The sequence below is a fragment of the Bombus flavifrons genome, chromosome 3 (genome assembly GCF_040668555.2).
Source record: "Bombus flavifrons isolate JBK064 chromosome 3, iyBomFlav1_principal, whole genome shotgun sequence".
NCBI classification, from domain to species: Eukaryota; Metazoa; Arthropoda; class Insecta; order Hymenoptera; family Apidae; genus Bombus; species Bombus flavifrons.
The window spans coordinates 3,028,878-3,053,906 of record NC_138444.1 but is presented as its reverse complement, the minus strand read 5'-3'; the positions used below and the strand labels follow the sequence as shown (position 1 = coordinate 3,053,906).

At 36.9% G+C, this 25,029-nt stretch overlaps 1 protein-coding gene and 1 long non-coding RNA gene across 4 annotated transcripts; one reads left to right on the top strand and one right to left on the bottom strand.

Moving 5' to 3' along the window:
- Positions 1–108: 108 nt before the first annotated feature.
- kat80 (katanin p80) lies at positions 109–12,039 on the top strand. Of its 3 annotated transcripts, none has more exons than XM_069110458.1 (15): positions 109–409; positions 695–825; positions 948–1,292; positions 1,367–1,557; positions 1,635–1,785; positions 1,861–2,024; positions 2,091–2,212; positions 2,412–2,465; positions 2,607–3,150; positions 3,300–3,534; positions 3,622–3,801; positions 3,863–3,939; positions 4,034–4,108; positions 7,967–8,086; positions 8,239–12,039. In XM_069110458.1, the coding sequence occupies exons 1-15, from the start codon at positions 376–378 to the stop codon at positions 8,369–8,371; spliced, it is 2,556 nt and encodes an 851-aa protein (XP_068966559.1). In that variant the 5' UTR covers positions 109–375; the 3' UTR covers positions 8,372–12,039. The 3 variants fall into 3 exon arrangements, with proteins under 3 accessions (XP_068966559.1, XP_068966558.1, XP_068966557.1); XM_069110456.1 differs by having other exon boundaries at positions 110–409; positions 3,234–3,534; XM_069110457.1 differs by lacking the exon at positions 2,412–2,465 and having other exon boundaries at positions 3,234–3,534.
- On the bottom strand, positions 4,560–6,530 carry LOC138178521 (uncharacterized). The gene is made up of 3 exons (XR_011172731.1): positions 5,732–6,530; positions 5,448–5,535; positions 4,560–5,187 (listed from the first exon to the last, which is right to left on the bottom strand). It is a non-coding gene; the product is annotated as an uncharacterized LOC138178521 (long non-coding RNA).
- Positions 12,040–25,029: the final 12,990 nt, after the last annotated feature.

Genomic DNA, 25,029 nt, shown 5'->3' with positions numbered 1-25,029 from the left:
GAGAACTGGTGACATCTGGTGCGGTCGATTGGAACGTAATCTCGATAGAAACAGAACTTCGATATTTTTCAACGTCACGTTAGTTCGCGCTACCCACGGACAGGCAGATTCAAGAAATGAGATACGACGAAGAGGTGGAACGAACGGTTTGTGAAAACGGTCAGAAGTTTCAAGGAAAGGATTGCCTTCAGGACCAGAACGCGGCGAGATGCTGCCGCCCCGTTGAATAATCGTTCCTGCACTAAATAATAACACTAAGTAAAAATGTTACCTACGAATTCGAGCAAAAAAAAATTGTGCATCTGCAAGCTGAAATCTCAAATTGTTGTCGTTGCCAAATAAGTCGTGCACAACGCAATCCTGTGGTCCCGGAATATGGCTTCGTCCACGAAGAGGTCATGGAAACTCCGTAAGTGATTGTCTCATTCCCAGTTGTATATTCTTTATTTAATACATCAGTCGGTTCGGTGTGCATCTAACGGATTCCGTTCTGGCGCTCTTTCTTCCCTGAGATAAGTAAACAATTCGTGTTTACAAATCTTTCGTTAAGATCCAATAATTAACTGTTCGCTGCATCTTCCTATTATGGTCATAACCTTTTTCAAACCGAAAATATACTGTCTTTATGATGTCATTGGTAGCTGACATCTTGTTCAGCTCATTTTGAAAGAATGATCTCTTTTTCCTTGTACAGAGGATTTTGTTGCCCATTCGTCCAATGTCAATTGCCTGGCACTAGGTCACAAATCTGGACGCGTTTTGGTCACTGGTGGTGATGATAAAAAAGTGAATCTATGGGCAGTTGGAAAACAGAATTGTATTATGGTACAGTTTTATTTTTTACTTGCAATTGGTTCATTAAAAGGAATATTTCAGTTGGAATACTATAGTTCAATTTTATAGTGTTTAATTTATTATTTGTATAACCCTGATTTGCTGGTTTACAGAGCCTGAGTGGTCATACCACTCCAATAGAATGCGTAAGATTTGGACAGACAGAAGATTTAGTATGCGCTGGCTCGCAAACGGGAGCATTAAAAATTTGGGACCTAGAGCATGCTAAATTAGCCCGTACATTAACTGGGCACAAAGCAGGCATACGTTGTATGGACTTTCATCCTTATGGAGAATTATTAGCATCAGGAAGTTTAGACACTGCTATTAAACTTTGGGATATCCGAAGGAAAGGTTGTATCTTCACTTATAAAGGACACAATAGGATGGTAAATAGTTTAAAATTTAGTCCTGATGGTCAGTGGATTGCTAGTGCAGGAGAAGAAGGAATGGTTAAGGTAAATGTTATACAAATCCTATTTTGAAATAGTGTTAATTAATATAAGTAATCAATGCCTTCTTTTTGAATCAGTTATGGGATTTAAGGGCTGGTAGACAGTTAAGAGAGTTTTCTGAACACAGAGGTCCAGCAACAACAGTGGAATTTCATCCTCATGAATTCTTACTAGCCAGTGGAAGTGCAGACAGAACAGTTCACTTTTGGGATTTGGAATCTTTTCAACTTGTATCTTCTACAGACCAAAGTCATTCCTCTGCAATCAGGTATTCACCAACTCTGTAGAATTTTTATTGCTATTAAAGGTTTTCACTAATTTATAAATATTTTTTCTTTTGAATAGATGCCTCTACTTCAGTCAGGGTGGAGAATGTCTTTTTGCTGGTTGCCATGATGTATTAAAAGTTTATGGTTGGGAACCAGGTAGAACATTAGATTCAGTCCCAACTGGCTGGGGAAAGGTACAGGATATAGCCATCGCTCAAAATCAACTGGTAAGATAGTTGTTCATTGATTTCTTGTATACATAATAATTTATGAATTAAGAATTGTGTTTATTGGTTATTTAGATTGGTGCAAGTTTTCACACCGCAAACATTGTTTTGTACGTGTGTGACTTAAAGAAAATTGCTCCATTAGGGGGAGTATCAACATCCAGTTCTCCATTTAGTCATGGGAATTCGTTAAGGAAAAGTTTTTCTAGGGAAAGGCCACCTGGATTAAAAAAACACACGTAAGTTTAATAAATAAGTGTCATGTATTTTGTTATGTTTTTTTATACCTAATATTTTGCTTATAGATTAGATGTACGGACCATAGAAGAAGCAGACAAGTCTGGAACTGATCCTGAAGATGAAGCAACATATGCAGATATTCCTAATGTCACTGAATATCATGACATATTTCAACCTAACAGGTCATGTAAGTACAATATAAAATTATAACCATTACTCATTCTTTGTTGCAAGATCTGTGTCTCACAACATATTCAATTTCTCTTTTTGTTCTAACTCTTAATTACTCACCTACAATCACGAATCTGAAAATATAAACGCATTTAAAATTTGAATGTTCTGCTGTATGGTTTGTGAATGAGCATGCTATGCACGATATGTTTCAGTGTCTCGCACTCCACCTCCAGAACCTGAGGCTTTCCCGGAGCCTCAAGATGTAGGTGAGTTCTCTCTTATAGCAAACTCTTCTTACCTATTTTCTTTTCTTACTCCAATATTGCATGAATGCCAGTGTACAAATACTTGTATGGTTTACATAAAGAGTTCAACTTTACATCGTTTCGCGTGCTTTCTTTTTACAGATCCTACACAGCCACAGATACTACAAAATCTTTCTACCTCAATGTCAAATTTAAATACGGTGGATACAGAAGAAGTTCCACCTATCTCATCACCGTCATCTCCGCCTCCACCCGCACCAACGTTATCGTTGACAAAACCTGTACCAGTTCGTGTTCAACCGATTAAATCGTCGCCGCCAGTTCAAAGAAATGCAATTACGAGTACTAGCCAAATAAAAGCAAACCTTCAAGCAAATAACGGTCTTGGTAGAACATCAAAAAATCTCGCGTCTATACCACCTCTAAGACAAAACATTACACCTCTTCCCGGGAAAAAAAGCGGTCCTACCAATGATATAGGAACACTTCCACAACCTTTGGGCCCGCAAAGGTCAAACTCTACGCTGACGCCACGTGTAGCACCAATGGCTGCTGTTCTTCCAGTAATGGATGATGGAAAACTAAAGAACAGAGCACCTAGCCCGGATTCTCCTAAGCATTACTTGAAAAGACAGAGTAGCTGCAGAGATGGAGAACAGGGTTACGAAAGCGATTACCCGGTACAGTAAGTATAGATACTTGAAGCGTAGATATTAGCGTATTATACAACAGTGACAATTATCGGAAATGCGTTTAACGTTCTTGCAGAATTAATAATATAAGGCACAGCCCCTCCGACCCTGCGTTAAACAGGCCAAATTCTGCGCAATCTAGGTCTACTTCGCTGAACAGAAACTTTGCTACCTCAACGTCGCTGTCCGCGCGCAACGCTTCCACAACCACGACATTCGTTATAAAGAAAGCAAATAAAGCTCAAGTGCCCCCGAATCCTAAGTTAGAGGTCCGTGCGTCCCAAATAAGGCCCAACATCGAGAACACGGAGAAAGGCGAATTTGTCCCCATAAGCGCCGATAAACCTTACGGCTTGGATGTTGAAACTTTTCTACCAGTGAGTTTTTACTATTTTGTCGATAAATAAAACAGTGTTTTAAACATTAACTTCATAAAATGGCGTTGTCTTCCCTTTTTTTTATAGAATCATTTTGCAACTTCAACTGGTTTGGGTTTCTCGCAAATGGGAGTTCTTAATGAAATGTCAGAAGCCGAAGTGCTCAACAGCATGATGCGCGGTCATGAATCGATGATGGCAGTACTCACAAGTCGTCATCGTTCTTTACAAATTATTTACTCTTTGTGGCACAATAAAGATCTTAAGGTAATCGATCAACTTCCATTATTGTACGTAAAATAGCTAAGACAAGATTGTAAATTTTCAGGCTGCGGTGGAATCTGCTGTGGCAATGAACGATCTTTCAGTTATTGTGGATCTATTGGGGATACTGACATTAAAACCGTAAGTAATATGATTTCATGAATAATTGAAGAACATTATTGACTTCTGAGTTCTTATAATTTGTTTTTTATTTTCTTCAACTTTTTATTTACAGGACTATGTGGAACTTGGATCTCTGTAACTCTCTACTTGGTCCAATTGGTGATCTACTACAAAGTAAATATGAAATGTGAGTAAAAATCTTTCTTTAACACTTCTTTATTTCTTGTTTCACAACTTTTATTTTATTTTACGTCTCTTTTTAAATGTCTCTAATTACGCTTACTTTTCATATTTCACACTTTTATAAAAACTATTGAGATTTAAAAAACCTTTAAATTCTTAAAGAGATCATTTCTCATCCCATTATTATTTTTCTTTCTCTTTTTTTCTATATTGATTAAAAGTTTGAAACACATGCCTATTCACGCGTATCCTCTAACGTTACTTCAATTTCTATCGTGAAACACAACACGGTTGGTGAATTAAAGAAAATCGAGACACCCCTGTGTGGGGTGAGTTCTCGAATGGCGGATGAGAGGGTAAACAGGGTATTTCGAGTGGGGTCGCGTACACTTCACGTAACACGGCTGCCTGTATGGGAATGGCTAATTCAACGAACAGGGAAATACGAGGCGAGAAGAAGGGTTCACGAAAATTAGCCGAAACAATGGAAGATAGTGGCAGATGCAAATTCAAGCTTCGAATCCTCGGCTGTCGCGGGTATTATTGTTGAATCTTAAAACTCGAAGGGCCACGCATATGTTGACGCACTCCATGGACAGTTACGGACAGTAAGTCCTTTTCTTTCTTGGCACTGACAGCCGATCATGAATATTAATGATGGCGTAGGAAGTTGGATATGGCTGTGACGCATTCTTGAAAAGCATACTTTCGTTCGTAAACGTTATTGATATTGGTGTTTATTCAAAGTATGAAAAAATTATCATTCCAAATATTAACACGATAATAATTCGATTGTAAATTATTTTTTGACAACAGCTTTAGATAAGAAGCGGAAGAATGGCAATAGCTCGTTCGATCGATGCTCGAAACAGTGTAATTAACCGGTGCTCAGTTACAAGCTGTTGCTATTGCGCTGTCGTGACGAGAAACGAGCATTTCCTTTCACGTGTGCATTGGTTATCCATTTCTTCCTGCCCATTCTTCCTCTAATTACGCACACAATGCGCATTATAAATTGTACACGCCTATTAACGTCGAGTGGATTGCGCGCCACATATATCTCGTTGCTCCGTCTTAATCGTCCTTTAAAAGAAAGAAAGTATGAATTTCATTGGGCAATGAATGGAATCATATTTATGGAATCATATTTGGATTATTCTAATTTCAGATATATAGAATCGTTTAGCAGTTGGTTTCTGCAAATTTGATCAGAGTAAATCCTTTTAGTTAAATAGATTTAGATAATTACAGAAACTTTCCTATGTTAATTGAACGAGAAACCAATATCAATTCTATAATCCAGCGATCTAATAATAGCACATCCGTTTAGAATGCGAGTTTACCAGTCCGGAAAATTGCCGTTCCGTTCGTTATGCCGCCACTTATTGCGACCATCATCGTCTCCGCGTTTTGCCTCCTTATTTGTCATTGCTATTATTAGAAAGAAAAAAGCAACAGAAAAATGATTATTGTACAATTTGTCAAGAACTATATCTTTTAATCTTTTATGTTTTCTATCATATTCTTTTAGTTAATATAATATCTCTAAAATCTTGCTTAGAATCTATTTTATTATTGATGAAATATTCTGAGCAGAATGGATTAAAAATGATTAATCGTGAATTACCATTTTCATTTTAAATCTTAGTGAAGATCTATTGATTACCTTATATGTGATTATATAAATCTTTCAAATCTTATAATTGGTTAAGGTCTTGTATTTTATCACCAATGTTACGTCCTAATTCGAATTTATTGGAAGTTAACATTGACGTAATATTCTAATCAGAATGAAAATACTACACACACATAAATTACCATTTCATTTTAAACCTCAATCAGGATCTAAAAATTTATCGATTACCATATTTATCATTGATTATAAAAATATTTGAATCTTAATTTATGTCTTACATATTATCACACGTTACATTCCAATCAAAACTAATTAGAAGTCACTAATCGTACATTAGCATTTTTAATTTCAAATTTCAATTAGGATATAAAAATTTACCGAGCACGAATGAGTATTTGGAAAGTCATTAAAACAAAAGAATGTTACGTGCAGGTAGATATTTTGTTAACACGCAAGTACAAGTTTCTCGTTTCTTCTGCTTTTTGCTGAGCGTTTATGGTTGTTGACCACGTCCGTTCAGAAAATAACCGATACCGTAAAAGTGAATTCAGACTAATTTGTTGGTCGCTCAGCAGCTGCCATTCGCAATTACTCGACGCAATAATTGAGTTCGTGTGTCTTCGTACCCATTTTTCTCTATCTATTACCGTTTTCTGCCTTTGTTTCGCTCTATGATCAGCTTGAAACGAAAAGAAACTAATTATCAAGTCGTACACTTTCATTGATCGTGAAATTTATGAGAAAACTGTGACTTTTAGGATAAAGTAGCTCTAATGAAGATTTTACGGGCGATAAATACATATCGCGAAACGAGACAATTAAGATCAATCTAGTTTAGTAACGTGTGTTTCTTTCATCATTTAATCGTGTCAGATAATCTTTCCTTCTCAGAGTTTTCTTAAAGCCTAACACAGTAATAAAATTAGTCTTGTGCATAAACAATCTAGTTCTGAAAGAAATGTGAAAAAATATATTTGCCAGTGTATGTATTAAGATTAGTGTATTGTATACAGATTAATGCTAAGGACAAATAAATTCTCTTAAAACAGATATCATTTGTTGAAAATTGAACTTTGAATCTCGAAAGCCGAATTTGTTATGAATTCGCACTGATTATGGTACTTTCGAGTTATGGTTCGACAACTATCGAAAGGGTGAATCCAGCCAGGAAATTGTCAGCTAAATATACACATCTCGGTGTCGTAATGCAGCACAGTTTGCATATAACTACTCGGCATTTTCACGGCTCGTTCGTCACGGGCTTTCGTCCTGGTCAAAGGTGGTAGGTTCGTGAGAAAAAAAAAGAGCACGTCGAGAAATATTTGATCCGACGTCACGTGCCACACGATAAAGGGATCGCCACACCATCATCGATACTTCCCCTCCTTCTGAATCTTTTATAAATACGAAAGATATTTTTAAAAAGAAATATTTTTTTACAAAGATGAACATTTAATAATCAAAGCTATATCAATCCAGGAAAAGAAGATTTTCACAAATTAAAATTTGGAAAATTTTTCGTACGTAGGTGAAGTTAAACGTTAACAGGGGAATCTGTATACACGTGCTCGCGAAGGTTTGGAAATTTAGAACAAAGTTCTCTATATAGATACAAATATTACGCATTACGTTATTTCTTTTTTTTTTACGAGGATCAAAATCGTATTGGTGAGAAATAATTTTATATAATATTATATAATAGTTAATAAATTTTAATAATTGAGAAGATTTTTATGGGAAAAGTGTACTTTCCCGTGGGCGATCGTGATACAGAATGTTCGTAGAAGGTAGAGAGACGAACGTTGAACGTTATATGGAACATTTATGAGGCGGTGCGCGGATTCGTCTCGCTGATTCGAACGGGAGCTCGCGCAAACCCTTTATCGCCGGTCGAAAGCGAGCGTGTCGAATCGCGGGGCCAAGCCTTTCGTGCCTTTCGTTATTTATTGGCATCGTTATGGGGTAATAACACGTTTTGGAACAAACTAGCCGTGACAAGCACCGGTGGGTGCCAGGATCGAGGCTTTCTCATCCTTTGCTCTTTTGTGAATCTGGCATACTTTTCGAAATCAGCGTCGTAGATTATCGAGTAATGATTAATTAGTGATTTATCAAATTTTCTCTTATTTTGATGTTGAAAGTAAAAGAATTAAAGAAAATCTTGAAGAAGATTTTCAATAAAAAGCTATAAATAATACGTCGGCTTTCTTTTTATTACTGTTTCAGGTATATAACAGTGGGATGTTCGGGGTTGAGATTAATTCTACGAAATTTCGCATCGGTGATCAAGTCGAACGTGGAAGCTCCACTTCACACGATCGGCGTGGACGTTTCGCGAGAAGAACGGTGAGTATATTTTATCTTTTAAATCCCAACAAAATCCGATTATTTTTTCCCCACCTTTTAACTAACCCCCGCCCCTTCCCATCTGATTATAAAGAAATGGTATTGCTACTATAAACTATATAAGTGAGAAAGAATTGGTTTTATATGCGCAGATACCACAAGTGCCTCTCCTGTTACGAGAAGCTCTCGACGATCAGAGGTGTTCTATTGAAGAAACAGACGACACCAGGTAAATTGGGTGCCTTGTTCCGCGAGATGGTCGTATTAATACGAAGTCTCGAGTGACCACGGCTGAGGCATTTGGTGAACTCGACCGCCAGACTCGTCGTTACCTGACAAAAAATCGAGAAAGCTCGAGTAAAGAGAAGCAGATGTACATTGACCACGATGGGGAATCATCAGCGCGCTTTCGAGCTGCTTTATTCCGGAAAGCTTGGCGGATCGGTTCGTCGAGAATCGCTTCTTCCTTCTCCCCTCGGCTCCTTTCGAGTCCTAGCTTCCGATTGGCGGCACGTTCCAAGGGAAACAAACGAGTACCGTGGAACACCTGCGAGATTGACGACCCGATGATGTCAAAATAATGCTGTGAAAGAAGAAAAAGAGATTTTCTTCCCTCTCTCTCTCTTTTTTTTTTTTTTTTTTTAATTACACGATGGAAACAATCGACGAAGAGACTTAGAGTCAATGTTATATTGATTGAATGCTGGCGATGAACTCGATGCACGTTATCGAGACTGTATACAACGTTTGCTGGCCCTATGTGCACAAGAGTAGTCAGCCTGTTTTAAAGAGAAACGGGTATACCTTGAACAGTGAAGTCTGAACGAGAAAAATTTCCACTACCGCGAACTGCTGTATTAATTCGTCGATCCGAATTTTAGAAGTTTCTCGGAGTAGAGATCGATGCTTGGAATATAAAGATGTTAAACTGATGATTATTGTAAAATATTATATTATACAGGATGTGGTAGGACGTGCAGTACAGCGAGGCAGGGTGTGATTTTAGATGTGAAAATTAGTTGCGAGTGAAGAATACAATTTTTTCGCTTAACGCTAGAACTACCAAATTGACAGATTACGGATTTATTATAAAATACAGTTTGGCTACTAAAATATGCAACTGCTCTTGGTAAAATTAATGTTGGCTTTTCTCGAGTTTTAGTATTAAAACCTTGTTTTATGAGAAAGTCGACACTGAAATTCTATAAAGTACACGTGCAATTGATTATATTCGGATTTAGTATTTATACTAATAAGCAGTATTATGATAAATACTGTCTTACGTACACATTATTGAATGATGAAAGTAATGTTCTTTTCGACACTTTCCGAATCAGAAAGCTGTCTTGATTTTGTACTACACTGTTTGTATGATCCAATGGTAAAATCCAATGATTGTTATAAGACAAGTTATAACAAAGTTATATTCACAGTTGTTATAAGAAACCACTGTGATTGTTTGACCAACGGAAACAGGCTGCAAGTAAACAAAACAGTTTGAAAGTGGAATACAATCCATACCAGATGGTTTATAAATAAGTAAATAAACGGAAAAATAACGAAGTGTATGCATACTGAATAAATTTATAAATTGGATTTTCTCAAAAAACGGGGCTTCAAATGAAAAAATTCTATTCTTTATTTTCGGTTCATCTTTACATGTAAGATCACTCTCTGCCATTTTATACTACATGCTGTACTCTGTATGATATATTGCACTACATATGCATGTATATAAAATTTGATGCACGCGTTGCTTCGCGGACAATACGAATAAGAATAAAACGGTGTCGCGGAGATGAAATTTTTCTCGATGTAATTACTCACGCGTCCGCTAGAAAATGCGACACTGCGGTATTATTGACGGCCTTCTTGCCAGTCTTGTGTTGATTTATACAAGCGAGTAACCCCAACTGAATCTATAAAATACACAAACACGCGTGAGAAGAGAAAGACGAAGATGCTTAACGACAAGTGAGTTAATTAAGAAATATAAAATAGGTAGTAACACTTTTTTTCTAGAAGTAACAGAAAGAGATAAAATAACAAATTGTATTTTTGCAAGAGCCATTTGCGTCCGTTCATTAATAAAAAAAAAAAAAAGGAAAAAAAGAAGGTACTCTAATTGTAGGTATGTCTTTAAATCCCTGATATGTCGCACGAATATACAAACGAGAGAAAAAAAATTGTGTCGAAGCTCCTCGTGAGTGAAAGAAGCGCAAAGAGGAAAACTAAAATGATTCCTTCGAAGTTCGATCATTCGATGACGACACGAAAACGAAGTGAAGTGCGATTTAAGGATAATTATTCGAAAAGGAGACGAGAATATTTCACTTCATCTTTTTTTTATTATTAGGTTGTAACATATGTTTGTCTCGTTTCCTCTATTTGCAAATAAAGATAAAACTAGGATGAATTTATGTTACAACCCAATATATTTTTCTGTCTATTATATTCTTTACTCTTACATATATTATTTTCAGAATTTTACAAGAGGTTTTGAAGCGAGCCTAAATTGAAACAAATTGGAAGTTTCAAAAAGAAGGACGGAAAAGTTAAATATGTAGTTACGGAAGAAACACGAAGGTCTCGTTGGACAAACGAATCCAAAGATCGTTTTGAATTTTCTTTGTTCGAGTGCGGGACGAATCGATCGTTCCACGCGCACAACGTTTCTTTCACTGTTCCCCATGTTCGATTCTCGTCTCTTTTTCAGTGGTCCCTGTGATGCCAGCTTAACTTGTTCCCTTTATCCGTCTTACTCTTCGTCCGTTCACCAGCGAGTTATCTCAAGTTTCTAAAGACCGCATTACGAGAAATTTCATAGCAGAAGATAAATTAAAATCGTTCAATATGGTTCAAAATTGAAATGAAAATTGTGTGGATGAAACGAAAGGAAAATGTGAAAGATAAACAGAAGCGAAAATGAAATTCTTTCGAAATGAAACGAACTAAGATATTTTATATTATCGTAATTGGAGATTGCAAAAGGTGAAATCACTCGTATCATAGCTTTTACAAACTGCATACAATAATATTTCATAGAAATCATTACTGAATATTTGGAAGGAGAATGTTTTTTCAGAGATTTTGGATTTCACTTTTTTTGCACGTCGTAGAGGTACTGCAAACCTTTCGACATCTTGTTCCAGTGACAATTTTTGGGATCAGAGAAGCAATCGATCGATGAATGTAACAAAAGAAGAAAAAAGATTACGTAGCGTTATTTTTTTAAATTTAACGAGGGAAAACGTATTTTATCTGGAGGGACGGGCGTTTTGCGTTTAGTTTAAGAATCCCTTCTCGTAGATGTATTTAAACAAGAAAAAGAGAAAACTATTGTTGAGAGGTATTTGTTTTAATCATTGTATTTTTCGATTATTTAATAATCAGTATTCTTTTATCAACGAAACTTTTGAGCGATCCCATCGGGAACCGAATGGTACATCCCGATCATCTTTGTGTGTTCAAAGTTGTCATATACATTTTTCAACACCAAAACGGTAATTACTACGTTACGAGAAAGTTGGAAGAATTCATTCGGATATGTAACACTTTATAGAAAATGTACGATATCTTTCATCTTCATACGAATTTTATCAATAACCTGTTTTTATACCATGTGATCAAGTAAATTACCTTTATTGCTGAAACATCGATATTTTTTGTGATCCTGTTGCATATCAGTCTTTGTACACTTTTACACTAACTTTATAAGCTTTCGATTTTGAAAGACGACTTTGATCGAAGATTCAAAGCTTCTTAATTTTATTTTTATTTATATGATTCTCACGATAGAGTAGAACAATCTTTTGGAAAAGAATAGAGAAAAAAGGAATTGGACATGGTTTTTAACTGTCGTTTATACTTCTTCGATCCCGTAGAATTCTCGATGGAACAGAGGTGGCAAAGGAACGAATTGGAGCGCTCAAAACTTAGTCTTTGATACACAATCTAACGCCGTTTCAACTAAGCGACAAAATAAGAGAAGAGAAACAAAGAATAAGAGTGAATACAGAGAAAATAAAAGAAAGAAAGCACGAGGAGATTAACTCGTCGTCAGTTCCGTCCAACCGTATTTTTGTAAGGGAGAGAAAGTGCGAGAGCCACGAGAGGAAGTGTGAGTGTGCGTATTATTCCTTCGGTCATCAACTTCAGGATGCGCTATTAACACGTTGGCTATGATTGTTACAACATTTTTACATATTTTTCCAAGGTTTTGCAATTAATCGCCGCATGTGAGTTTACTTGGGATTCAAACATTTAGAACCTCTTCCATCGAAATTTATTGTTAATTTATTGTTAATTTATTGTTAAATTATTGTTCAATAATCACAAAGTTTTTTGAAGAAGCTTAATCTTCTATACGAAAACAAGCTTCAATATTTAGTTCAGTAAAAAGATATAAAAATGGAGAAAAGATATCGATATAATAGAATCTTAATTCCAATTTGAGATAACATTGAAAAGTGTTAATTATTCTAATAAACTTCGATCGATCGGCATTAATTCATCTATTATAAGGAATGTGAGCTGTCCGATGAAGCGAGGAAGATAGTATTTCATAGCCAAGGTGTTAACAAGTTGAACAAAGAGTTGACGAAGCGCATCCTCATGCACGAGGAAACAATCGGGTTTCCTCTTGTTCGACCACAATGTACATACATACATATACATAAATCGCCTTCGTTGTTTAAGCCTTTGCACTTCTAACGAACAAATACTACGAGCTGTCTACGCTCAATTAATTGTAACTCGACACACCGAACAGATATCGTAGTAGAGCTTACGATTGTAATTTAGGATTAATCGAACGTATATAGATTATAACTTACAAGTGATTCCGATCCTCCACGCGTTATGAACACACATGCTCATAGCTCGTAGAGATCGTTTTATTATAAGCATTTTCTTATTTTATCTTCTTGTTTTTGTTTTGTATATCATTTTCATCGTGCCAGTTTAATCGTATATAGAAAGACACTGTTTTCTTTTCCTTTTATTTTTTAATTATGAAGATTATTGCTACGTCTATTATAGATATTATGTGGAAGACGATCAAAGAAGAATTCAAATTCTTTTTTCGTTCTATTTTTTGTTTTGTATTGTTAAGGGATTTTTATCGACTAATAATTACGATAATAAATTACGATCACGATACTGTAATCGTACGAATGATATACATAATGCAATTAATTACAAAATGGTTCATTGATGAGGACGTATGGTTATAGGACGAAGATTAATATCATACGAAGCTATTAATCGTCTGCTAGAACGTTCTAGTTTTGTACGTTAATGTAAATAACAATAACGATATTTTCTATATATACTAATTATAATATTTCCTCGTACTATTTGCGATCGCACCAGTGCAAAGGATTAAAGGCCCGTGAAGAACGCGCAGGGACGATGTGTTTAATTACATTATTTTATCTGCTCGGTTTTTCGTATGTCTCGAGAGAACTTGTGCGAGACGGTACTACGTTTAAATGAAATATCAAAATTTTGCAATATTCGAGTTCTCGTTGGACTGACATCTTTTTTAAAGATTAATAATGATATAATAATAGTAATAACATATTATGATAATTAATAATTAATAGAAACCTAGATAATTAGACTATGCAATTTCCAATAGGCCTGGATTATTCACATCTGGACTAATAAATTTACTTTACTACTAAGCCTAATTAGTGTTAATATAGTGTAAGTAATGAATTGGTATAATTTTAGAGTAGTACCGTCGCTTTTTCTTTAATGTAATTTTAATTTTAACGCGTGATTGTGATTCCCTCTGTGAAAATAGAAAATAACGGTGAGTCCAATTTTATTAAAAAAAGATATATATATATATTTATATATATATATATAATATTTATATATTTATATTTATATATATATATATTTATATATATATATATATAAAGTGTTCCACTACGAAACTGATAAACTTTGTCGGCATATTTACAGAGCCATTCTAAACGAAAAATGTTATGTAAATAATGATGTATGTAGGATTATTTCAGTCTGTTAACTATAAGCTTCAACATTTTAAATGTCTTCGCGCTTTTTATATGATAATGACAAGATGAGAAAATATCGTGTCTTAGGTCGGGCAAGGAAAAATATCAAAAACAAGAAAGTGGCAAAAATAATTTTACGTATGGTAAGGATGCATGAAGTCGCACAATTTCAAATAAATAATTAATCAAAAAGTTAAGTAGCTTCGATACATCTGATCATTGTTTGTGCTTTATATCAATACATTTCCCATATCTAGAAAACGAAACTGAATCGACACATTTTTTACTTGGAATAACATCCTGGACATGCTGACAAAATTTATGATCTGCTCGTGGAATACCCTGTATATTCACTATTTATAGAGTGCTGAAATCAAGATACACAGAGGGAAATGATTTTGTAAGATTCTTCAGAGTGAACTCGATCGATTTTTGTAACTCAACGAGCTTGTCTTTTTGGCTGTCTTTAACATTTATCAATTTTTTCGTTCCCATGCGACGTTCCTCGTTTAACGCGTAAAACTAATCGACCTTAGCGTTTAAGAATCGGCCACGGAACAAACTGAACGTCCGCGTATGGACAGCTGAGAACAAATAATAACTCTACTGAAAATTTAAAAGACTTACACTTATTACTTCCTTTCCATTTAATAGAAAATATACCAGGACAATACTTCTACTGAAACGAAAAATTTCGAAAATTTACATTCAGAAGTTTCCTTTTCGTATAACAGAAAATTATCATAAATTGATCATATTGTATATGTGATAATATGTGAATAACACAGAACGTATAAAGAGTTTATCCGAGAATTATCCGAGTCGCTTGGGGAGCATTTACACTGTGCGAAACTAAAAAAGTCGAATCTTTGTTGTACGATCGATTAAATCCTTCATGAAACTCATCCATCACCTTCCGTCTAATTTTTTTAGACGACAAAAGAGACACGAGACTGCAGGCGATAAAAAAAGAGGGAAGTATCATCGCTGATCAAGATTCTTGCATGGAAAAGTCGGTACAACGATCGAGATACCGTGAAACGAAGTGCAAATATTCGTAATCCGTGAAATATCACGGCAGTTCTAAAACGAGCTACGCGTGCCGGCTGTTTGCATCTAGATTATGTATTCATGGGATTATAAGAGCACGGAGAGGGGTAACCGTGTCCTACAACCCTTCATCGATCAGAGAAATCATATCAACGAAAACTGTCACCGAAACGGACTATCATTATATCGAAAATGCACGTGAAACAATTTTCTTTTTAACTTGGGTGAAAATAAATCGAGATCGTATAATTTGTATAACGATAAAGTAAGGAAAACTTTCGAGTGATATAATAAGAGTTGAAATAAGTGGATTCATTCGACGGGAATTTACTTAATTGGATACTATATAATTAAAATCTCTTTCGACTAAATAGAGTTCATATAGTCAGATTTCTGCTGCAATATGAGCTGATACTTTCTAGGCTTTTTCTGAAATGCTCAATCATTTATTAAACGAAGACATTAATGAAGATAAAAATTAATGGAAAATATTTCAAAAATATATTGATGATATTATTTATAATTAAACGGTTGAGTAAAATTTTGGTGCTTCTTCTTGAAATTCATGCAGGGATGTCGCAACGGCGAGTCAGGTGCACTGTCGGGATCTGACGACGAAAACAAGAATTCTCGAATGTGAAAGGAAAGCCGGCCGTTCTTGTTGTGACGGAGATAAGTTAAGCTCTCTTCTTGTCGCCACCTCGAGCGTCGAAAATGCTGTTTTCTCACAAAACGCCGGCAACAATGCCACCAAGGACGACGTGAACGACGTGAACGACAGACTAGCCCCGCGTAAGCGGATTATCCCTAACCGTAGAAAGCGATACTCAAATACACCTACGCTCGGGAATCAATGATTCGTGTACACATCAGCATTCGCGTCTTTTATTGTCATCGATCTTCATAGCCATTCTTCTCGTTTTCTTCTCTTTTTTTTTCGACTCTCCTCTCGTCATCGTATACTCTGTAGTGCGTAATCACTATCTGCTGGAGATCTTCTTCATGGAGAGGAAGCTCATTCAACTCTCTATCTTTTTTTTTCTCTCCTTAGTTTCCTTTGTGAACGCTGTACACGATGTAGAGTATGCCGATAGTAAAGATTCATAGTTAGTGGAATTTTCTCAGGAATTGGAAGAACAAGACGCAACAGTGTTACGTACCGTTGATGTAGAAATAATTATAACATTAATTTATTAAGAATCAAACGACAAAATAACTCGTGAAGTCGAAATTTTTACGTATTCGCGAAGACTCTACCGCTAAGAAACACGAACTTTTCATGGAACATAATTCACATATATCGTTCTATTGCAAAATCACACGTCCTCTAACTACCGTGTTCTTGACTTAGTCGCTTTTCAATTCTCTTAGAAAAAGCTTTCTGGCCATGCATCATATAAATAATTTCACTCTCTGAAACAACAAAAAGAAACAAGTAGGAAAAAGGAGGGGAGAACTACATACAAGCAAAAGTAAGTACAGTACTGTGCAAATGTCTTACGCTTTATACTGTTACACCTTGAAAATGTGTTTGTAAATTCGATAAGATAACAAAGTAGAAATGAGCAGAGAGATTCCAGTAGAAATGATGAACACATTGATATGGACTAATGTTATCTATAATTTTCCCGTTTTAAATGAATATAATAAAGAAAACTCATGGAAACTATTCAAAAAACCTATCGAAATGCTGTAGAAATGGAGAACGTGTAACAGCTTAGGTAACAATTTATAATTTCCTTGATAATTTTTTATCCTAGAGATCGCTTAAAAATAATGTTTCTAAATAGGAATATCGTTTCAAGTAAAAAAGATTTAAAAGAACGGGAGGCCAGAAACGGGACGAAATATTCTTCGAACGAACTACGACCCAGGGGAAAAAAGCAAAACGATGGAGGGACCATTGTACCGTTCCTGTCTTTTGCAATTTAGACACACGATACGCGTGTTCGCACATACACACAGATATACATGTTAAATTATAGAGGCTCGGTCGAATACTATAGAAATCATTGGCTCGTAAATATATTTGTGCCAGGGGTTGGATGGTGGCCATCCGGCGATGGGATTGGCTAATTACGATGCAGAGGGGTAAAACTGACGTCACTGGGCGTGCACAAGCTACGATTGGCCATAGGTAAGGGATGGAAACAGCCACGAGGGATGAATAGTTCCCCTCTTTCCTCTTAGTTGCGTATACGTGAAATCTACGGGGTGTACGTGAAATTTTCAGCAAGAGGGGACGGTTCGAGAAAGGGAGGATGTACTCGGAATGAAAAGGGGACAAAGGAAAGGAGAGGAAAGGCGGTACTTTCGCATAGTTAATCGATAGCATCTCTTTTTCGAGCTATTGTCTAGGCTCTTACCCTGTCACCAACAGAAACTGAAACCGTATCCGAATTCTCTGTATGTTGCATGGCTTTTTTGAGAGATGTACTTACGTCAAGCTTTAATATAACGAGGAACGTTTAGGAGAAAGTTTCACGAAAAGATGTGCATATGCAGATTGTTCAGTACCATCTGTAGCAGCTTATAGAATATGCACACACTTATTGTTCTTACATTTAGAGAAACGAAAAGAGGAGGATTGAAGATTCTTTTCTCTAGATTCTATAACTTTGCTTCATACGATTTAAATAACAATGGCGTTATTACATATTTCTCTGGATACGAGAAACGATTGCAATTCTGGGTAGACGTCAGTCAGGTTCTCGAAGGAATGTATGAAAAGGATGAAATAGGAAATGGCTAAAGTGGAGTCCTAAAGTGTTGGCCAGGAGTCACGATAATTCAAGGAGGTCACGCACACGCCAGATGGATCCCGTGTTCTCCGTTACTCTATATGCGTGCACGACGCGTGGATTTCGTTGGACCTCTGCACGATATTTGCAGCTGGCAGGCGTACGTAAGAAACGAGCTAGCACGTGCTCCTTTCCACGAGTATATATATATGTACATCTCAGTGAAGACTTCTAGAATCCACGAATTTAGTCTCAAAGCTGGGAGAAATTCGATTCTTGCGAAGAGAGAGATAGAGAAGCATTCTTTGTGTATAAATAATACTCTTTAATACACTCTAGGAGTAGGATAAAATATAATACTAATATTAACGCCTAAACTCTCGAATTCTTTTGATAAGTTATTAATTAACCAAACGATAAATGTATTTAATAGTAGTAGTAGTAGTAGCACTTTGGATGTTTTGTGCGATAAATGTATTCATTTTCAGTAAAACTGGTAAAACAAAATCACGAGGAAAGTTTATGTTTCTATTATATATCTAATATGTAGATACAATATAATAATTAATAAGAAACAGTTTTTTTCGCAAGGTAAAAAGAACTCAGTCCTGAAACTGAACACACAGTATCAATGATATTTATTTGCAATAAAATATTACACTAATATTGTATAATAAAATATGATTCATCTTAAACATTTTATATTCCGCCATTTAGAAAACAAAGAAACAGTGCAGCGTTGTTTCAGTGGTAAAATTGGAATAGTTATCGGCCGCATTCGCGAGTCGACCGATTGCGTTGAAATAATGTTCCATGACACCGCAAATTCGCTCCAGCGATCCAACAAGCTGTCCAGCATCCGCAAAAGGCGAACCGTTATCGTCTGGCCACCGCGTATCGTCGACAGCATTGTCAACCGATGCGCGTGGTCGGCGATCAACGTGACGAGACCTTGCGTGTACCTCTTAGATATAGGATTACGGTATCGATATCGAATTATACGCCGTCTTGAATCGATACCGGTGGAAAAAAAACTCACCCGACTTCTCTCCATTTTGAGATGGTGGATAGAACGGGAGACGGAGGATCCTCCTTCGTTTGCCCTGGTATAGAATCGACCTTAACCCTACTGCAGTCCTCGAATTTTTATGCCTGAATCACACTCACGTCTTAATGAAAAGAAAGATGTTTAATGCCTTAACAAAATCTTTAACAGAAGAACGGGAGGAACGAAAAGTTCTATTTTTTCCTTTAAATTTAAGAAATTTAGGTAAAGAAAAAAAGTTGGGTTGAAAATGCTTGAAAGAACACTGCAGAGCTAAGCGAATTTTCTTTGGTTTAATTAGGATAGTGTTCGTTAACATGATCAATTGCAAAATAGGAGATCCATTAATTAACAAATTACTATATCTAAAAGATCCCAAGAAGTTCCATTCGCGAATCAACTCGTGTTCCACGATTAATCGAAGAATAACTTATTGGATTTGTTCTTCTAAAAATACTACAAGTTAGCAAATATCTTCTTCTAATCGTATCATTTCAATTCTATCAATATTACAATGTGCAAATACAAGAATTCAATGAAAGTAGAAAAGAAAAGAAATAATGCGAATTGGTAAGTTTCTTTTATGCGGTTTGACGCTGATGCTCTGTTGCCATTTTCTCGTCGATGTGCTCGTTGTTGCTTGTCGATGCACGATCACCATGACCAGCGTCCTACTCCATTCACGAAGACAAAGTAACCATGTAATCGAGCTTCACCGAGGAAGCTCCTTCCGATCCACTGTCTTGTTTTTCTACTTTTGTCCCTTCGTCGTTGATTTCGTTTCTTTTTCCTCTGTATACTCCGTTTCGTTCCATCGATAATCACTTGAAAACGAACAAATTGGGTGAAACTGCTGGGACGAGGGATTGAAATTTTATGTTATATAAAATTAAAAATTTTATGCCAGTCATTTTGACTGGTCTGATAGTTGTAGTGTTAAAGATTTTCAATAGTAAAAGTTGTAAATTACGATAGAGGACTAATTGTGAGGATAATTGTGAGTAGTTTGTCTCACTGAAGTAGCAAAGGAGACGTTGGAAGGGAAAATTGTACCACTTGAGAAATCGTGACTCCCGAGGCGGCTCGTCGCGTCAAAATAGACATCTGCGTTCTCGATCCTTTGAGGACCTCTTCAGACCTCTTTGAAAACCTCCGTGGAGAGGTCCTGAAGGGTCAGATTGCGCAAACAGGGTCGACAAACAGACACGAGAACTATTTTCTATTTCCGGCTAGAGCACGCGTGCAAAGTCAAACAAATGATCGATGAATTGACCGCTCCTCTTTCAACTTTTCCCCTTAAACTTGGAAAATAGTTAAATATTTATCCAAGTTTCAAACACGGCTTTCCATAATCTCTGTGTGCTTTTACACCTTACTGCTAGTATGTTTATATAATTCATGTCACTCGTTGTCTATTCTAATGTAAAACATTATCACATTCTTCTATAATATCCTAGCTTGTCTAATTTTATATAATACACTTCACCAAACAAAGATTGCGTGTATTAATGAAAACAGATGTTAATAGCCCACAGATTTAAAGTGAAATAAAATTCTCCATTGAATTTCTCTACTAAATTTTTTCAGTGAAAATTCATGGATCGGAAACAATTATCTATGACTAAAATAGATTTAATGATTTCTCGACTGGAACTAGAAGAAGGAAAGAACCAATGGAACGGATTGAAAGGGAAAAAGTATCCGAAGAAGGCGCTACCCTCCGCAGTACCATTTAAACGATTTAACGTGGGTGTAATTGAAAGGCGCGTAACGGCTGATTACGAGTTCCGGAAGGGGCCTATTCATCCGTGCGACAAAAAAGTACGACAAAGACAATGCTGGGTCCCGGCACAAACACGGCATCGCCTTGATTAAAATGAGAATTAGGGAAATAAAGCTGCCTGTCCTAATTGCGCCTAGCAGCTTATCGCATGACCTTATGTCGACACGACGAGTTGGCCCTCCAGATTGCCAGCTAACTTTATGAACCCTGACATCCTTTTACGTCGGTCAAAGACGCCTGTGAAACTAATTTTCCTCTGTACTGATTTGTACAGTTGTGTGAAAAGATTTTCGATTTTCAATGAAATACTAATATAATATATGTATACTTACATAACATCTGTGACGGTTTATTTTTCTTTATTTTAAGCTGTTTTCTATATTCACAAAAAAGTTCAACAATTACGTCAGTAGCACAGATTAAATATCTAAATCGAATGTATTAAACAATCGATGTTGTAGCAACTTAAGATAAGATTTTCAGCCTAGAATGTTAATGACCTATTTGAAATTAGTAAATATAATCTTGATGCTTTTAGCGAAATATTATATTTTCTGCATTAAATCGAGAAGTAAAATATTCATAATTATTCAAGAATACAAAGAAAATCATTCTACACTTTGCTACGGTTACTACCTTTCCCCATAGTCAACATTATGGGAAATCTCAGTTCGTCTTTGAAATCGAGATAAAAGGGTAACACGTTGTCCGATGACGACGATCTTTTTATGAACCCGCCCCCGTGCCGGAACGAATGGCAGACGATTAAATCCTCGACTACACGAGTCATCCAGCTTCACTGAAAAACGAACAGATTCAATGAAACATGACTTCTAACCTGAACAAGGTTAAATCCATCTGAAACATCTCCTTTCCTTTTTCCAAACACACAAAAAAGTAGAAGTAATTCCTTTTAATCTCTTGCAAAATCCAAAAGAGAAAAAGAGAAAAGAGAGATGAAGCTCGTATCGAGACGCAAGAAAGAAGGGAGATAGAAGAGATTTCCACGGGGGTGGGTTTTTAACGAGAGGGTGCATCACCTGGTAGGACCATCCATCACGCGAAGGAAGAAGGGCTCGACTAAACGTATATATATAGCGAGGGAGGGCAAAGAGACGAAGGGACGACGGTATCCACAATTTGTCCTCGTCACGTTTAACGCGGCCGCTCTTGGAGGCACGCAAAACGGCCGAAAGGGGTTGCAGGCCTTCCTGCACCCGGTTATAACCTTGTTACACCGACTATATATTATGTGCGATTAAATACGTAACGGGGAAGCTACGCGTAGCGTGTCCATTAACTCCTCGTCGCAGGATATTAACGTTTTGTATATTGTTCACTGTACAACCGTTCACAGGATGGAAGATGGGGCTCGTAAAGCGCACACGGCGTCCAAGCTATCCTCCATCTACATACGTTCTTTACCGTGTCATTTAACTATTTTCCTTCATTTCTACAGTGATTTATTTGGGGCAATAAGGTTCTTTTGCGAGCGAGAATATTGCAGTCAAATTTTAGATATTTTTGCAGGTAGAAGTAACGTTTTGGGATAATAAGTTTCAGGCAATTTAAATAGCCCATTCTGTTTAGTACACACTGTCATACAGTGGTTCATAATCCTAGAAACAGTTATGTGACACAGTTTGACAACATTGTGAGGTATATTTTTATAGAATGTTAAAAAGCAATCATAATTGGAACTAGCCCATATTTAAATTCCCTTAGATATAAGACCCTTATAAAATTTTTAATTAGTTTTGTCTCCGTTTATCTGTCAGATATTTACCTTCATAAGAAGACGTTCCTTTTTAAAATGTTGTATTTTACTGATCTTCGATATATTTGATACTGACGTCATATACATATATACATATGTATACATGTGTCAAAAACCTCTACATTGTCGATCTTACATTTAAGGGTCTATAATTCCTAACTATAAACATCTGTAGTTCTGCCATTATGACAAGAGTATAATCATTCAGATTACTTAGTATTATAAAGGATTTCAACCATAAGATAAATCGACTTCGTCATTGAATCTATCTAACCAGCTCTAGTTTAGTCTGCTCTAAGTTCCACGTGAATGGACTTCGGCCTAGAACTTCCTGCGGTGGTCCCATCGGCTCGTAACTCGTTTTTAGACGAGTAATTTTAGACGTTGCTCGCCGTTTGAATCGCGTGGAAAGGATTTCTCGGTAGAAGAAGCCGATGTCGCGGAAAACGGTCGTCGTTTCCCACAAGCGGAAGGGGCGTCGTTAATCGGCCTCCGAGCACCACCAGACATCAGAGACGTCTGGCAGGAGAAACAAACAGAACGGAGCCTACGGTGCCTTTTATTATCGACGTAAGCGCGGTTTTATTACGACGAAAAACTGTTTGGACCGCCGTCAGGCTTAAGCTTCCGGAGAGAGAAGCTGCTACGGAGCGTAAAACCAAAGCTTTGACGAGTGCCGACGGCATCCATATTCTCGCGACTTTTCTCCGTTTTCTGGCGTCGGAGATATGACTTTAATGAATATTTACGCGGCCGTGCCTTGATTAGCTTTTTTGTAACTGTTAACTGTTGGTCTACTGTGGTGTTTCTTCTAGAGAAAGATGAAATATTGTTGTTTACGCGGATAAAACATAGTCTGTTGGCTTTGGCCGTCAGAAGGATACTGAAACTGGCCGCGTTTGTACTATGGATATTATCGTTTGATTTTGTAATTATTTAGAAGTTTGGAATCATATTATGTACTTCTGTATTTGGAGGTACAATTATTTGGCTAACTAATAATATCTGCAAAATGATAAGTGGCAGGTTGTAGGTTACAGACTTCTCTTTTTATAATGCAATAATTGACTAAAATATATATAAGTCACATCTGTAGATATGGGTTTGTGCGTTAAGTACATTTTTCGCAAAGTTTCTATTCTCTACAAATATATTACGCAATACAGCAGACTAGTCTGTAGCATTAAAAGGAACCGAGAATGAAGTGCCAACAGAACGTATAATTTTGTTCTTTAAATTGGTGTACCAGTAAAGAGAGTCGATTCTAGCGACCGTCCAAGAGCGTCCAGTTCGCAAAATTAGGGAGATAGGAAAAATTACCGGTGCGTCCAGTAGGATGGGCGGTCAGTTTCCTTCATGAATGGTCAACTTTCCTCCGTGAACAATCGAAGAGGTTGACCATCGTCCCTTCCTCCTCTCTTTCTTTCTTTTTTTTTTTTTTCATTATTTCGTTGGATTGAAAACGTTTCGATTCTCAGACAACGTTCAACAGACACGCGTGCACAGCGCAGCTGCGTTACTTAATTGACAGAAAGGGCACGCCATAGGAAACACCTTGTAAATTTACCCCCACCCGTGTAATTCGATCAAGAACCCCGTTGACTCGCGACACTGTTGACATTTGGTTATTTTGACGTCACGCTGGGATCCATCGATTCGAGTGAACTTCTACGGAGCACCGGCGCTCGTAACCCTTCCACTTCTCGGCCCTCCTCTGGGGACCACCCGTGGATCCTGCTGCTCGCATCGACTAGCAAAATTACGACAGAATGCTCAGGAATTAACGGACACCAGATTGAAACAATATTCCACGATGAATCGGAAATAATTCATTTTTTGCCAGATTTACTCCTTCCATGACGTATGATGGCACGAAAGCGGGTACAAAACACAGTTGGTTGCGGGGACTCGCAAGCGTCGAGTAGCTCGTAAAATCGCGAACCGCGTCAGCCGGTTTTTAGAGACTAATGGAATATGATGTCAAGCTGGCCGCGGCGCTTGCGTTGTAAATCTCGATGAATTATCGTCGTTTAAACGACTGTGAAATTAGCGGTTTAGCGAGCCGCGTCTCTGGATCCTCTACGCATAGAAGCGCACCTCGTAACTGTCTTCTAGGTGCTAAATTTCGCACGAGCCCATCTCGAGGGGCAAAATCCCGGGACGTGGAACGGTTTCTGCACGAACTTGAACAGACACGTGTTTCCTCCGTTGCTTTTGCAAGGGTAGCGCAATTATTCTGCTCTTGATAACGAAAAAGATGTGAATTTAATCATGATGCATCTGTTACCCTTCCAAAAGAAAAGCATTTTTGTTATTAAAACAAAAATAAGAGAAGCATGGAACAACTTTTAGTACAATCATAACACCTTCTATATAAACTCAGAGGAAACACATATGAAATAAACCCAACTATAACCTTAGTAAGAAAATAATCAGATTCAAATAACCAGACTCAGGATAGGTCATCGCATATTGTCATCTTATCAAAATACAGGAACCTGAACTCTGTGAATATTGGAAC